The sequence below is a fragment of the Crocuta crocuta genome, unplaced genomic scaffold, assembly GCF_008692635.1.
Source record: "Crocuta crocuta isolate KB4526 unplaced genomic scaffold, BGI_CrCroc_1.0 scaffold95, whole genome shotgun sequence".
NCBI lineage: Eukaryota > Metazoa > Chordata > Mammalia > Carnivora > Hyaenidae > Crocuta > Crocuta crocuta.
In genome coordinates this window covers 7,750,604-7,764,350 of record NW_027530971.1, presented here as the reverse complement: position 1 = coordinate 7,764,350, position 13,747 = coordinate 7,750,604, and the positions used below count along the sequence as shown (strand labels likewise).

The 13,747-nt window shown below is 55.9% G+C and overlaps 1 protein-coding gene across 1 annotated transcript in view; it reads right to left on the bottom strand.

Moving 5' to 3' along the window:
- The window catches only part of ZNF618 (zinc finger protein 618), a 145,545-nt gene that overhangs the window by 42,459 nt on the left and 89,339 nt on the right, over nt 1-13,747 (bottom strand). The window contains exons 9-11 of the mRNA XM_077769769.1: nt 5,292-5,387; nt 1,900-1,977; nt 1,263-1,301 (exon numbers count right to left, since the gene is read on the bottom strand). Coding sequence (XP_077625895.1) covers nt 1,263-1,301; nt 1,900-1,977; nt 5,292-5,387 — 213 coding nt within the window. The remainder of the gene's footprint in view (nt 1-1,262; nt 1,302-1,899; nt 1,978-5,291; nt 5,388-13,747) is intronic.

Sequence of the window (13,747 nt, the reverse complement as noted above, 5' to 3'; positions counted from 1 at the left end):
TGTCACCGTGGAGCCTGATGCGGGGCTCACACTCACGAACCATGAGAGCATGATCTGAGCCTAAACCCAGAGTTGGAGCCTCAACTGACTGAGCCACCCAAGCACCCCTGGTCATGTTTATTATTTTTAAAAACTTTTTATGGCAGGAGGAACAAGCTGACACTCTGGGCTGTCCCCCCTCTGTTTTGGTGAAAAACTCACTTCCGTAGGTATCTGGCCATGTTCCAGCTACAGGGCAAAGCTGAGTGGTGGGGACAGAGATGTCTGGCCCGCAAAGTCTAAAATACTATCTGGTCCCTACAAAAGAATCCGCTGACCCCGATGCAGAAACCTGTTCAGCTCCTTCAACCTTCATAAACCAGAAGCACCTGTGCCGTGAGCACCCAGAAACCGCTGCCCACAATGGCTTCCAGCATGCATGACTTTCCCGATCTTGGACTTTCTCATCCACAGAGGTCAGAGGAAGAGCTCTGTGTCGGGCTTTCGCTGACAGCGCCCGCGGGGAAGGATGCGGCCAGGTGTGGCTGTGCGGCTCTCCTCCTCATCGGCCCTTTCCTAGCACTGGGCGCACGACTGGCTTCCGGCGCGGGACCGTTACAGACACTGCTACTAGAATATCCGAGTCTCCGTCATTTGGTGGACGCGGGCACACGGTTCTGCTGGGATGCACTTGCGAGGGGAGCCGCTGAGTTCTGGAGCTCAGGTGTGCTGGCTGGGGAGACGCTCCGCCCCGGCCCACGCTCATCTGCCTTCTTACCAGGCCCGTGGGTTTAGACCCGGGGGCAGGGCGAACAGGGCCTGCGCACAGCGAAGCAGAACACTTTCCTCGGATGGAGACCCTGTGGCGCCCGGGACACCCCTCTGAAGCAGCATGGGCCAAATATCAGCCACGAAGCCCCAGACCCATCCAGGAGTTGGGAGTCAAAAGAACAGAGGAGATGACGTGAACCCTGGGCTCTGCACGCGGGTGCACATGCATGCTTGCCAGTGAAGGGCCCCCGAGAAGTCCACGGCAAAGAAACATGTCCCTCTGGGCAGAACCCAAGGTTGCCCCGGGTTAGCCGGCCAGAGAACCCTTTGAGGACAGAAAACTTATCTGCTGCCCCAGGATGCGTGCCATGAACATACTTTGGGAGAGGCTATTCCGAGGCTGCTACAATTTCACTAAGACCCTCTGGCCCAAAGCCTGAACCACAGCAAAGGGTCTCCCAGAAGCCCCTTCGGGCAGTCCTGAGAGACAAGGGCAAGGGGAAAATACTCACTGCCTTGGGAGGCTCCCTCCCCTGAGGTGGCTTCAGTGTCTGTGAGAGAGAAAAGGAGAAGGAAGTGAGTGGACGGGACCCACAGCTGGGGCAGCGCCGAGAGCGAGGAGAGAGGGCAGGCGGTGAGCCTACCACCACGGGCCCAGGATGCTCCTTGCCCATTCGGGGTGCAGGGCGCTCAGCCTCACAGCCCTTCCCATGCCCCCTGACCCTGCGCCCTTCCTCCCTGGCACCATCTCTCCTGTCCCCTCAGCTTTCCCATCTTCCTAATGGTGATAGCACCACCCCTCTCCCGGGGCTGCCTTGAACAGCTCACCAGACGCCCTTCAAGCCCCTTCCCTGCAGGGTGTGGCGGCCCTGAAGCATCCTGGGAGGAGGCAGGCCCGTGTGGGAGCAGGCAGGGGCGCTGGTGGTGTGACCTCCTGCCGCCCCTCCCCCCACCAGTCCTGTGCGCTCTCCCAAGGAGGCCTCTCCCCCGGCACCCCCCACCCCGGGTCTCCTGCCTATTGCAGAAAGAGGGAGAGAGCTGCAGCTCTGGGGGAGGGGCAAGCTGGGGGGCCCGGGCTCATCCACCAGGGGGCCCAGGATGAACAGCAGGCAGAGAACGGGGGTGCGGCCTTAGCCCTGCTGCACTCACCTCGGTGTGCCCGTACGTGGGTCTGGAAACAGTTGTAATACTTGTACTTCTTACCACAGATTCCACACTCATAGGACCCTGGAAAACAGAAAAGGGAGGGACAGGTCAGTCAGTGGCCAATGTGCGCAGCCATGAGGCCCCAGGACCCGCAGTGCTGTCCCCGAGTAGTGTGAGCTCTATGACAAAGGGTTAGGGGTCATCCACCGGGCTGGGTGGTCCCCAGCAGGCAAAGGGGCAGCCAGGACCAGCAGAAACAGCACGGAGCTGGAAGTCAGGAGGCCAGGGTCTCGTTCCAAGTTTTTGCCCCACCTCTCTAAGTGACCTTGGGCAAATCACTTCCCGTCTCTGGGCCTCAGTTTCCAAATCTGTAAGATGAAGAAGGCAGCTCTCATACTTATTCCTTGAGAAGAAAAAGGAAATGAACACAAAAGTGCTCTTTCAAAATAAGGAATAAATGGCATCCATGGAAGGAAATCAACATGCATTCGAGTAACTTCTAGCTCCTCTCCCTGCCAGGATGGGACAGAGGTTAAGAGGACAGTCTTTGAACCAGATGGATCTGGTCTCTGTCCCTGTTCTGCCATTTTCCCACACCAGGACCCTGGTAATTTCCTTAGACACAGTAAGCCTCAGTCTGCTCCTCTGCCAAATGGGGCTGTAAGTACCTACCTCACAGGGGTGGCCCTACAACCCCCCTAGGAAGTGCCCGCCCTGCCGCGGATGGACTCCACAGGGAAAGCACAGGGAGGCCGAGCAGCTCTCGTGTTCTCTCAGGCACGCAGAGACCAACAGGGTGATTGCCTGACTCCAGTCCTCAGCAGGGCCCTTCCCCCGGAAGCAGGCAGACGGAAGTGGCCGAGTTCCCAGTGGTCATTTCAGACAGGTCAAGGCAGAGCACTCAGGAAAGGCCCATGGCAGGGAGCCGAGCAGAGCCCCCCAGGCCTCGTCTGGCAGGTGCCCCAAGGGCAGAGAGAGGCCCTGCTCTATCCCTCACACAGGCCTGCTGGCACCTGGGCTCAGGCCGCACCCGTCCTAACAGAAGGGCCAAGAAGCTCACACCGGTACAGAGGTCCCGGCCCCACTCCAGGCTAAGGCACAAGGGTGGCTGGGGCTAAGGGCCTAGGAACCTGCCTTTTCCAAAAGGATCCTTGGGATCCTGATGCCCAGCAACCAGGTGCGGGAACTGGTTTTAGAGTACGGAAGGCCCGGGAGGGAATGGGTAAGGTGTGCATAATGCAATAGCATCGAGGGAAGACCGAACAGAACATCAGCAGTGCCCCTGCCCCGAGCCCAGATGTTCAGTGAGCACAGGCCGCACCGGTGCCTGTTGTCTTCAGCCCCTCCTGGGGGCAGAGGCCTGTTGGCTGGGTGTGAACTCCAGGTACCAGCTTAAGTCACAAGAGCACTGAGCCTGGGGTCTGTCGGCTCCGCTCTGCGCCCCCCACCTCCCCGCTGACCTCAGGCACACCCCTTTTCCGGTCCGGGCCCCCGCTGCCTCACCTGTAACACAAGACGATGATTCCTGCATCTCATGACTGAGGTCAGGATTAATAAGACACAACATGTGAGCCAGGTGCCACCTCATTCCTGTGGGCTACTACAGGGGCGCTGTCATCCCAACGCCAGCTGGAACTCAGCGGTCTGTTATCCATGGTTTTCTATGTGCTACCCTCGTCTCGCAGGGGAAAATATACACATGTGGAGGGCAAGGAGCAGACTGTAGATTTGTTTTTAGCCCCGTGACTGGCACACAACGGGGGGCTCCATAAATTCCCAGCGTCCTGCTGTTCTACTCGTCCGTCACGGAGTAATAATGACCATGACTCCCCTCCTACGGCTGCACCCACTCTTCAACGGTTTCTGCCAGTTTCCCTTCAACCCACTGGTAACTCATGGAGCTCCTTCCACAGGCCCAGCACTGAGGCCCCAGCCGGGAATGAGAGCGTGAGGGCTCGCTGAGCTCTGCCTGCTAGGAGACAGGCCACTAGGCCAGTGGGCGGGCAGGGCGATGGGTCTACGACTGTGAAGTGCAGGGCGTGGTGGGCCCAGCGAGGACCCTACACTTTAGTGAGGGACCAGGGTCAAGGGGGTGGACAGGAGAGGCAGAAGGAAAGGGGGAGATGGAGGAAAGGTACCCAGGGGAGGAAGGGTCTCTCCCCAAAGGACTGAGGTCACGGCCTCTGACAAGGAAAAGACTTGGTTCAGACTTAACTGGCTTCCAGGTGAGGTCTCTATGTTCTAGCCCTGCCACAGACCCGGGCCTCAGTTTCTCCAACTGCAGTCAATGACCTAAGACTCTTTCAAGCTATGTAAGAACAGCAGGCTGCAGTGGGTCCCCCACTTGCCCACCCACGTGGTTCTGTTTACAAGCAGCCCAGGTCCCAGCCGGCTTTGTGGGATTTTCCCTCAACCCAGAGTGAGGTGAGGATCCAGGCGGCCTTGCTCACGGATCAAGTCACACAGAGTCACAGTGGGTCCAGTCGTCAGTCTCACATCCTCGCCTGGCTCCCCAGGGCAGAGTGGGGCCCTCGCTCAGCGCACGGAGTCTTAGGACAGAGTTCAGGGTCCTGCCTGCCTCCCTTGATCCCAGACTTCAGGTGCTCTGTCTGCAGAGGGACTGGGTGTGCAGAGAGCTGGAGGGTGAGTCACGAGGCACGTGCACCAGAGCGACAGCCCCACAGGCGGTGGTACCGGCACACGGGGGTTCAAATCCTGGCTGACCACAGAAGCAGCAACGGGCCCCAGACAAGTCATGGAAACACTCACGCCTTAGGCTTCCTCTCTGAACACAGGAAAATGGTACCCACCTCGGGGGTGGGGGGTGGGGGGGAGGTTATGAGTAAGAATACTGTGGCTACTTAGAGCACAGAACCTCGTACAAAGCCAGCATTCAGTACAGCAAAGCTGCTGTGACTATCGGCATTTTCCAAAATTCTTTACAACCCAACTTCCTGAACACACCCCAGGAAGGAGAGACCCATGGTCAGGCTGGTGGGAGGCATGGTTGTCTTGAGGAGGCACAGCACACGTGAACTTGGAGAGGTCCTGCGCCAACCGGTTTAACCCAAGCTCTTTAACACATCTGGCCAGAGAACTCCTTTATACCCTGGCCTGTTTCAAAGCTGCAGCCCACAGCAAGTTCAGCCAGAATGTTCCAGACTTCCCGATCTTCACGTGCTCTGTCATCTCTCTAACGGCCGAGTCATCCACAGGGCCCCTGGCGGGCTCAGATCTGCTGCCCCTGGCAGCGACAGGGTGAAGGAGGGCAGCCCTTTGTGGCCCTGGAGATGCTGGCAGGTTCAGGGGGTCCATAGGTGACGGCTATGTCCAGCCGTGCCCCCACCCCCATGCCGGCCCCGATCAGGTCCTCCTGCCCCTCAGCCCTCACGTACCAGATGCATATCTCAACGCTTGGTCAAAAATCCAGGTCCCTGAATAGCGGCTTCGCACAGATCCACCGTGGGGGCTGCCTTCAGGCGCTTTTCCATCTGAATTACGTAAGAAATCAGAAAGAGCCCTTAAAGTTGGGGGTGCCTGGGAGGTTGGGGAAGGAGCCAGGTGAGGAGGGGCTCCAAGGCTCAGGTCAGCCAGTCACCTGAGCTTCCAGGGCCTTGGTTTCTCCATCTGTGCACAGGAGGGTGACCAAGATCATGCTGTCTAGGCTGGCATATGACAGCGGCAGCTACGGGCCCAAATCCCCCCGAAGTTTCGCTTTCTCTACACTCTGACTTACAACATAACATTATTCATAGTATGCTTGTAATGTTTCTCCCCAGAAGCCTTCCAGCAAAATGAGCCTACAGGGAGGGTATGCCCGCATATGCTGTGGTCTTCTGTCCCCCGGCCCGCAGCCACTGCACGCCCCACCCAGTGTGGCGCCCTGGGGCGCTGACCAGCCTGCGTGGGGATTCTCCGCTCGGAGCATCCTGGCCAGACGCCTGGCACGCCTCCTTACTCTGCGGGCTCCCCTACTGCCCTTTTGTTGTCACCATCATGGTCTACTAAGTGCCAGGTGCTGTTAACACATTTCCTGAGCCTCTCCTACGTCTCCGCGCGGGCCTGGCCTCCGAGCCCAACGCACAGGTGGGGAAGTGGAAGCTGCCCGGGTGTGTGGTGACGTGCCCGCCTCGCACAGCCAAACAGGGCGGGTCTGGACTCCGTGCTTCGACGCATGTCAGCTCAGCTCCCCCGCACACATCCAGTATATACAGGTGACAACCATCCCCACTTTTCAGATGAGGGAAGCGAGGGCTGGAGGGACAACACATACGGCTAAAGGCAGCCCACATCCACCTTGATCCGGTACCCAGGTGGCGGTGTGACCGCCACACCTCTGGGCAAGCACCAGAAAGAGATGGTGCCTGTCAAGTGCACCATCTGCCGACCGCACCCAGGTCTCATTCCCTTCCTCCATCTTTCCCGAAGTCCTCGTGAGGCTGGGACGACTCAATACCCCTCTTGGTGGTGAACATGAAAATTCCAGAGAGCAGATGGCCCAGGGCTGGGGCCACCCAGTTAATGGCTGGCCAGCCTTCAGGCCTCCAGCGCCATCCTACTGGCACGCCACTGGGTTACCTCCAGACGCCAAGGTGATCCCCCTTCAGTCCCGGGGCTCCCCCCAGTGCCGCAGGGTGGCAGACCCCCTCCCCCACCATGTCTGGTCCTACCACAGGACTCCTGGCTATCCCCCACCCCCTATTACGGCTGCTGGAGCAGCTGACAGAGCGTGCCAGTGCATGGGAGCCAGCCTCTTCCTCTTCCCAGCTCTGCTGTCACCAGTGACACAAGAATCCACAGGTGCTGAGTAACAGAGCACCTGTCTAGCATTTGCCAGAAGCGCCTGGCAGTGAGCCTGGCTATTAGGGCCTCTCCCGAGAGGGCGGGACAGATCAGGTGAGGCCGGCTGAGACCAGAGGTCTCCAGTTCCTGAGGCCACCAGGGGAAGCAGACAGACCCAGGCAGAGGAGGCTGGCCCTGGGGACACAGAATGAGGGTAGCAAGCCTGAGCTCTATCATCTGCACCCAGCTAGTTCCGGACGAGCTCAGACACCTTTCCAGACACATAAAATGCAACAAGGCAGAAATCCAGAGCAGGTGGAGGAAGAAAAACGCAAGTGGGTGTGGGTGCCGAGGAGCACCCAGCTCTCCTGGTTCCGGGACCCAGCAGGAGCTGGGCCCACAGCCTCTGGGAGACAAGGGACCTGGAGAGGGAAATCAGGGACAAGTGGGTTTCCTGAGCTTCTCAGGACTTGGACTCAGACCAAATGTCCTTGGGACCAGGGCCTTCCAAGCAGAGTACAAACCACCTGGGGATACGTGAGCACAGGTAGTTTTAAGAGAATCAATAGCCCAGTCATCAACTTTCAAATGGATTCTTCCCTAAAATCAATGTGCTGGAGACGTGGCAGTGGCCGGGGAGCCTCCTCTCAGCTGGCTCTCCTTCCTACTTCCCTCCCGAGCCCACCCTCACACACTACAAACAAGACGATCCTTTTATCCCCCACCCCACCATGGTGCCCCCCGTGGGGGCTGCCCACCTCGAGGCTCCAAGCAGCGAGGCGATCCCACATGTAGGAGTGGACCTAGCAAGTGGGTGAAATATAATGCCAGGGAGCAACGCCTTCTGTGAATCAGGTGATTTCCAAGTCTCTGCTCTTAACAAAACTGAGGCAGCATCTAATGGAGCTGTCAGCGGAGAGACCATTAACAACAGCGTCTGATGACAGACCTCATGCAATTTCCAGCACGCAACTTGGAAAGAGTTCCAAAAATTGAGTGACGCTCTAAACGCCATCCTTCCCTGGTGCCTCATGTATGTGATTAAGCTTTCTAAGTACTTACGCGTATGGAAACCAAAACACGGGAGTTAAATGAATGCTGAATCTTGTCTCGTTCAACAGGAAGAAGTACTAATTCACAGAAACGGGAGCCAACTGAAGAAGAAATAAAGCCCCATCCATTTCATTAAGAGGTGCATTTTCAATAATTTTTTTATTTTTACATTTACTGTTTATCTGGATTTGTTTTTGACAAACTGTATACTAATCATAACTTGATCTGGGGGAAATACGTTTTAAAAAGTACAGTTTTATGATCCCAACAAATTTTTTTAAGAAATTTCAATTTCAATTTATGTACATCTTGTTGTGGGAGACGAGTGTAAAACAGTAATCGATAAAAGACTCTCAAGCATAAAAAATATATTACATTAGGATAAAATCCTGCGAGGGAAGTGGACTGGAAATATGGGTTCAAGGAGAGAAAGGAAAGATGTAAAATTTCTGACTGTTGAAGACGAGCTTCTTCGTATGTTTTTAAAATGGATGATGGCAGCTTTCAAACAGCAGTGGGTTTGGATTGTCTCGGATGCTTCTAAAACAATGGTTTCATGGTTACATTTCCAAAATGACACATTTTTTTTTTTTTTTACACAATACTCCAGAAATTGTATCCTTTGCAATCATTTACACTCTGGATAAAAATGTGAGATGTCAATTCAAAAATATGAAAGAATGTACAATTTATCAAAGTTCTTCTGGGAGGTAATGAACAGAAAGAAGTCGGAAAGCCGTTGGCCTTTCTGGTTCCTCTCTCCCTGATACGGCTGGTATCAGTTTTGCCTTTTCGGTCTCCCTGCGTGAAAACGCTTCCGTACGTATTATTACTTCACTCTGCCCCCAACAGGCCTACTGGAAAGACAGGCGGACGTTACGACACCCACAGATCAATGAAGACAGCGTGGCTCTGAGAGGTTAAGGATCCTGTGCAAGACTCTGCAGCGAGGCAGATCCTGGGCATCCTGGATTACATCCCGGGGGCCCTTGCCCATGGGGGCGCTCTAACTAGGACCCCTGGGCACCGCGAACCACAGCTGAAGAGCCAGCTGTGGAGCTAAGACGTGCCCGGGAGGAGAGCCAGACCCCTACCCCCCGCCCTTCCCCGGCGGCTGTCGCAAAGAGCTGAGTCTTGCTTCTGGCAGGCTTGGATGCAAAGCCCTGCCAACAACCCCCCGAAACAGAAAACTATCAGCTGGCGCTGTGGAGCAGGGCCTGGCAGCCCCGCCGCCTGGCTTTGTCAGACCGAAACCCGCGTGGCCGTGTCTGAATGGCCGCCTGCTCCTTCCAGAGCCGGGGCCGAGCGGCCGCCGCCTCCCTTCCCTGCGCCTCCTCCCCGGGCAATCATGCATGTGTGGAGATACCTCCACCCCTTGATGCTCAAAGCTCACTGCCTAGAGTGGTCCCCCATCTGGACCTTGACTCTGCCTCCTGCATCCCATCCAGAGACTTCCTGGACAGAACTCCCTCCCTTGCAGGCCTACATCAGGTTCTCAACAGTTCCTGCCATCACAGAGGCCTTCCTTTGAGACTTGAAACCACCTCCCGGTGACGTCCCTGTATCGGCTGGGGGTCAACGTTCTAAGGAATGTGTCCACTCCTCCCTCTCCCATCAAATGCTTAAAGTTGTGAACACTTACCCCCATTATCTCCCCCACACCTCCCCACTGGGCCCGCCCCCAAGCTCTTGCTCCCTAGGACTCAGGGCCTGAGCTCTTCTTTGGGGCTCCTGCCGATGCCAAGAATTAACTGTGGAAAGAACCTGCTTGGCTTACACCTGTATCTGACGCGGAGCCCAGCCGGGTGCTGGCTCCCTCATGGGCTCCTGTGCCCCCAGGCACCTGCCACTCTTCCTGGGCTCTGTCGTGTGCAACTTCCTTGGGATTAAGGACAATGTTCAGCACACAGAGAAGCGCACCCACTGCCTGGCAGTTCGTCCTGGGCACTGTCATGGGATAGGACCCCTCCTGTCTCAGGAGACGCTCCACGGACTGAACGTCCTGACTGTAGTAAACTCAGCTCGCCTCGTCTGTGCCATCCAGGACGAGAGTGGCAAGCAGGTGGAAACTTTGCAGTCTGCAACCCCGGCTGGCCGGCAGGGACCTCTTGGCGTGTCGAGAAGGGATCGGAGGCGCGCGGTTTCCGTGTGCGGGGATCGATTAGCGATGCCTGCCACGAGTGTGACCCGAGGTGCAGCAGCGGTCATTTCTTGTGTTGAGGACTTCAGGGCTCTTCGCGGTGCTCTGGAAACCTCAGATGTGGCTCTGCCACTCCTCGGGCTGCTGTGCAGAGTTCCGCACGCAGCTCGACAGGTGGAAACTGGCATCGGCTACCTCACTGCCTTTCACTTCTGGGTTTTATCACACAAAGTCATCAAGTTCAATATTACGCTCTCTGCGCTTCTTGCTGAAAACCCCTGAGTTTCCCCACACTGGCGCCAGTGGCAGTGACGTTCTTTCTAAGAGTGAGAGAGATCTTTTTTAGCACTTCTGGGCAGTTGGGAGACAGCAAGCTTGGCAGCCAGCCTCCTGGGTGCTGACGCCCCTCCCGGCTCGAGAGGCTGCCAAGTGCCACGCACGTGTCCAAGCCCCAGCTCCTCCATGGGAAGTGCCTCAGATGATGTTTGTGTCACTGGGAAAACTGTTTGTTTGACGGCTGTTACAGGGCCAGTGAGGACCTGGGCCTGGGAACAAGGTGGGTGGGGCCCAGAGGAAAGCCAAACGGGAGGTCCCCACGTGGTGCAGCACTGAGTGGCCAAACAGGGACAGCATTCTATTTGGCAACCGAGGCTGGCTCTGAGCCCTGAGTGCGGCGGTGTGAGCGGGGCACTCTGGAGGCCCTCAGCTCTGCAGAACCCCGTGCCTCTCTGCCCAGTGCCTCGGGAACACGTCAACTCCACAACACCTGGCCACCAGGGCACAGGACGCATGCCGTAGCAGGTGCACATTTAAAGGGATGGCTCTAACCAGCATTCTGCCCCTGGCCAGACCTTTGTTTCCCTTCCAGGTGGGAGGGGTTGCTGGGAGGGGGATGGACCCCTCAGGAAGGGGCAGAAAACATCACTGACTTGCTATGTGGCCCGGGGCAACCCTTTTCCTATCTGTAGGCTTTTGTTTGCCCTTCTATAAAACGCGATAAGGGGTGTCAAATTCATGGTGCATATAGCCCCACGGCGCATCTCCAAGTCCATGGCAGACATCAATAATCAATCATGCCAGCCTTTCGAATCTTGAACACAGAGCTCCTAAAAAACAGCAGCCATTACTTGGCCTTGGTCCACAAGACCAAATCTACTTGCTCTCTTGAGATGAGGTGAATTCAAAAGGCTCAACTATAACATCTGATTTTTTTTTAAATGCTTTTCTTTCCTGGTACTGAGACCAAACTAGATTTCTCTGAGCCTGGCCCTTGGTAGAAACTACACCCTCAGGGAGGAAGGTCTGCCGTGGCGGATGCGTGATGAGCCTCCATAACCAGCAGGAAGTGCTCCCAGGCCCTGCTTCAGCACGGGCTCCAAAATGGCGGCTCCACTCCCAACTTGCCACTGTGGCTCTACTCCTTCATGAAGAGTTCACCAAAGGCAGGTTACTTAGAAATGTCCCTGGATTCTAGGGAGGGAGCACCAGAAGGGGCCCCAGGGATGGGACAGGTTGCCCTGTCCAGTCCTCAGATGAGAAAATGGAGGCTCTGTTAGAGGCTCAGTTAGCCCCCATGTCTTCTGACACTTCATCTGGTCCCACCTTTTTCCTCACCATTTTTTTTCTCTACACCACACTGGCTTATTTCTTAGGCTTCAGAAAAAAGGAGAAACTATTACTACTCTTCCTCCTTGAAGTGGTACTTGAAAGAGGTACTCTTCCCCGTTGAAGAGTAACGCTAATACTACCGATAACAACAGCGAAATCATTTACAAAGTATAATGCTGAGTGCTTTATGTACATCATCTTGTCGAATCTTCACATAACCCCATGAATTCGCAATTGTGAGAAGTGAGGCGCAGAGAGGTCAAGGAGCCTGCCTGAGGTCCAATAGCTCTTACACCAGAGAGCCCGGACTCACGTCCAGACTGGGGACCCAAGCTTGTTTTCTCTACACAATGCTGTCCTCTTCCGCTGTCTCTTTTGATTTGCACACCCGTGAGGTGGAGGCGACACTAAGGCACAGCAAGGCCACGGACCCTGCTGCCGAGCAGAAGCTGAGCTGGAAAGCGGCGTCCATGGCTGGCACGAGACCCCGGGGCCTCCTGCTGTGTCGGCAGCTGGCCCAGGGAGGACTCCCTCCCAATACTTCCCTAGCATGGCTGCTGGAGGCCTTCCGCACCAAATCCTGACTGCTGGCCTCAGCCCAAGATTCAGATTCAACTACCCTTTCCTGGGCATCGCCTGGAGAAGAGGCACACATGGCTACTGGGCCCAGCAAGTCTTAAAACCCACACTCCAAAGTGAGCAAGGGCTCATCCACTCTGGGGTTAGCTAGCGCTAGTGGCTACCACTAGCCTTGGCCCTGGGGGAATAGATGCTGCTGGAGAAAGGGCAGACGCAGGCTCCTGACAAGCCCCTTCTTCTACGGCACTGGGCTATGTTACTCTTGCTCTTCACCAAATGCTTCCGGTTCATCCTGATTCTGTCATGAGGGAGGATGGTAATTCCCGGCCACCTGAGAGTGGGTGGGGCCATGTGACTAAGGAGGCCAATGACAGGGAGTGAACTTAACTCTTCTCCCTTCTGGGTTGTAGTAGGTTATAGCTAGCGTGAGGCTCTCTAGAACTTTCTCTCCCTCTGTCCCTTGGGCGGCAACATTTCATATAATAGCTGCTTTTAGCCTGGTTCCAGAGCAGAGCCCCCAGATGACCCACAGTGGACATGCAACGTGACATAAGAGATAAACCCTTGTGGTTTTGCACAACTAAGATCTCATTACTTTCAGGATCGCTTGTTCCTGGGGCATAACTTAGCCCCATCCTGACAGTTACAGCACCAATGTCAGTACTGGCCCCTAGAAGCCGCTACCTACTAGGCATTGTGGCGGGGGAGCAGGGAGCACAGAGACCCAGATCAGGAAAGTCCGGGGTCTCCAGCCTCGTGGCAGAGGTCGGCACAGGGCTCTAATCTAACACAGAGAGAGCCACCTGGGTGGCTCGGTCGGTTAAGCGTCCGGCTCTTGGTTTCGGCTCAGGTAATGATGTCTTAGGTTTGTGGATTTGAGCTCTGCATCGAGCTCTTCACTGACAGTGTGGAGTCTGCTTGGCATTCTCTCTCTCTCTCTCTCTCTCTCTCTCTCTCTCTTGCTCACTCTCACTCTCTTTCTCAAAATAAATAAATAAACTTAAAAAAATTTTTTTAAATAAATAATGGGAAGTACTCGAGTGAGGGGTAGGGTATACAGGGAACTCGGACCAGAAGAGGTTAAAGAAAGCTCTGGGAGGTGGCGGCACAGGAGCTGGCCTTAAAAGATGGGCTGGATTTGGGCACATGGAAACAGACAAGGGCTTTCCAGGGAGAGGGGACAGTTTGAGCAAAAGGGAAGAAATGCTGCACAGAGGCAGAGTGTGCTAGAATGGAAGGTCTGAAAAGATCATAAATAGGGAAGCAGGATCAGGTTACGGAGGATCTTGAAACTATGGCCTTGACCTGACACAGTGGGGTGGGGAATGCCAAGTTTATGAGCAGGGAATGACAGGGCCACTGATTAGTGTTTCCCAAGGCCCCCCGGCAGCCAGAGTGGAAGGCAGGTGAGGGTAGAAAGACACCGGGCATGGCTGTTGGTGGGGTGCCACAGTGGCCCAGATGGGGCTGACGGGGTCACGAGGGACCACATGGGAACAGCCGGGAGGGGGAGCACAAGACTGAACGCCGGCAGCTGGGGAGAAGAGGTAACAGGATTTGGGTGTCACCTTGGGGACACAGACACAGGGGGATCTCTGCACGAGGCCCTGCATGCCAGACGTGGGACGTGAGCCCAGAAGCTGGGAGGAGGTGAGCCAGAGCTGGACCGGGAAGGAAAGGAAGCGGGGG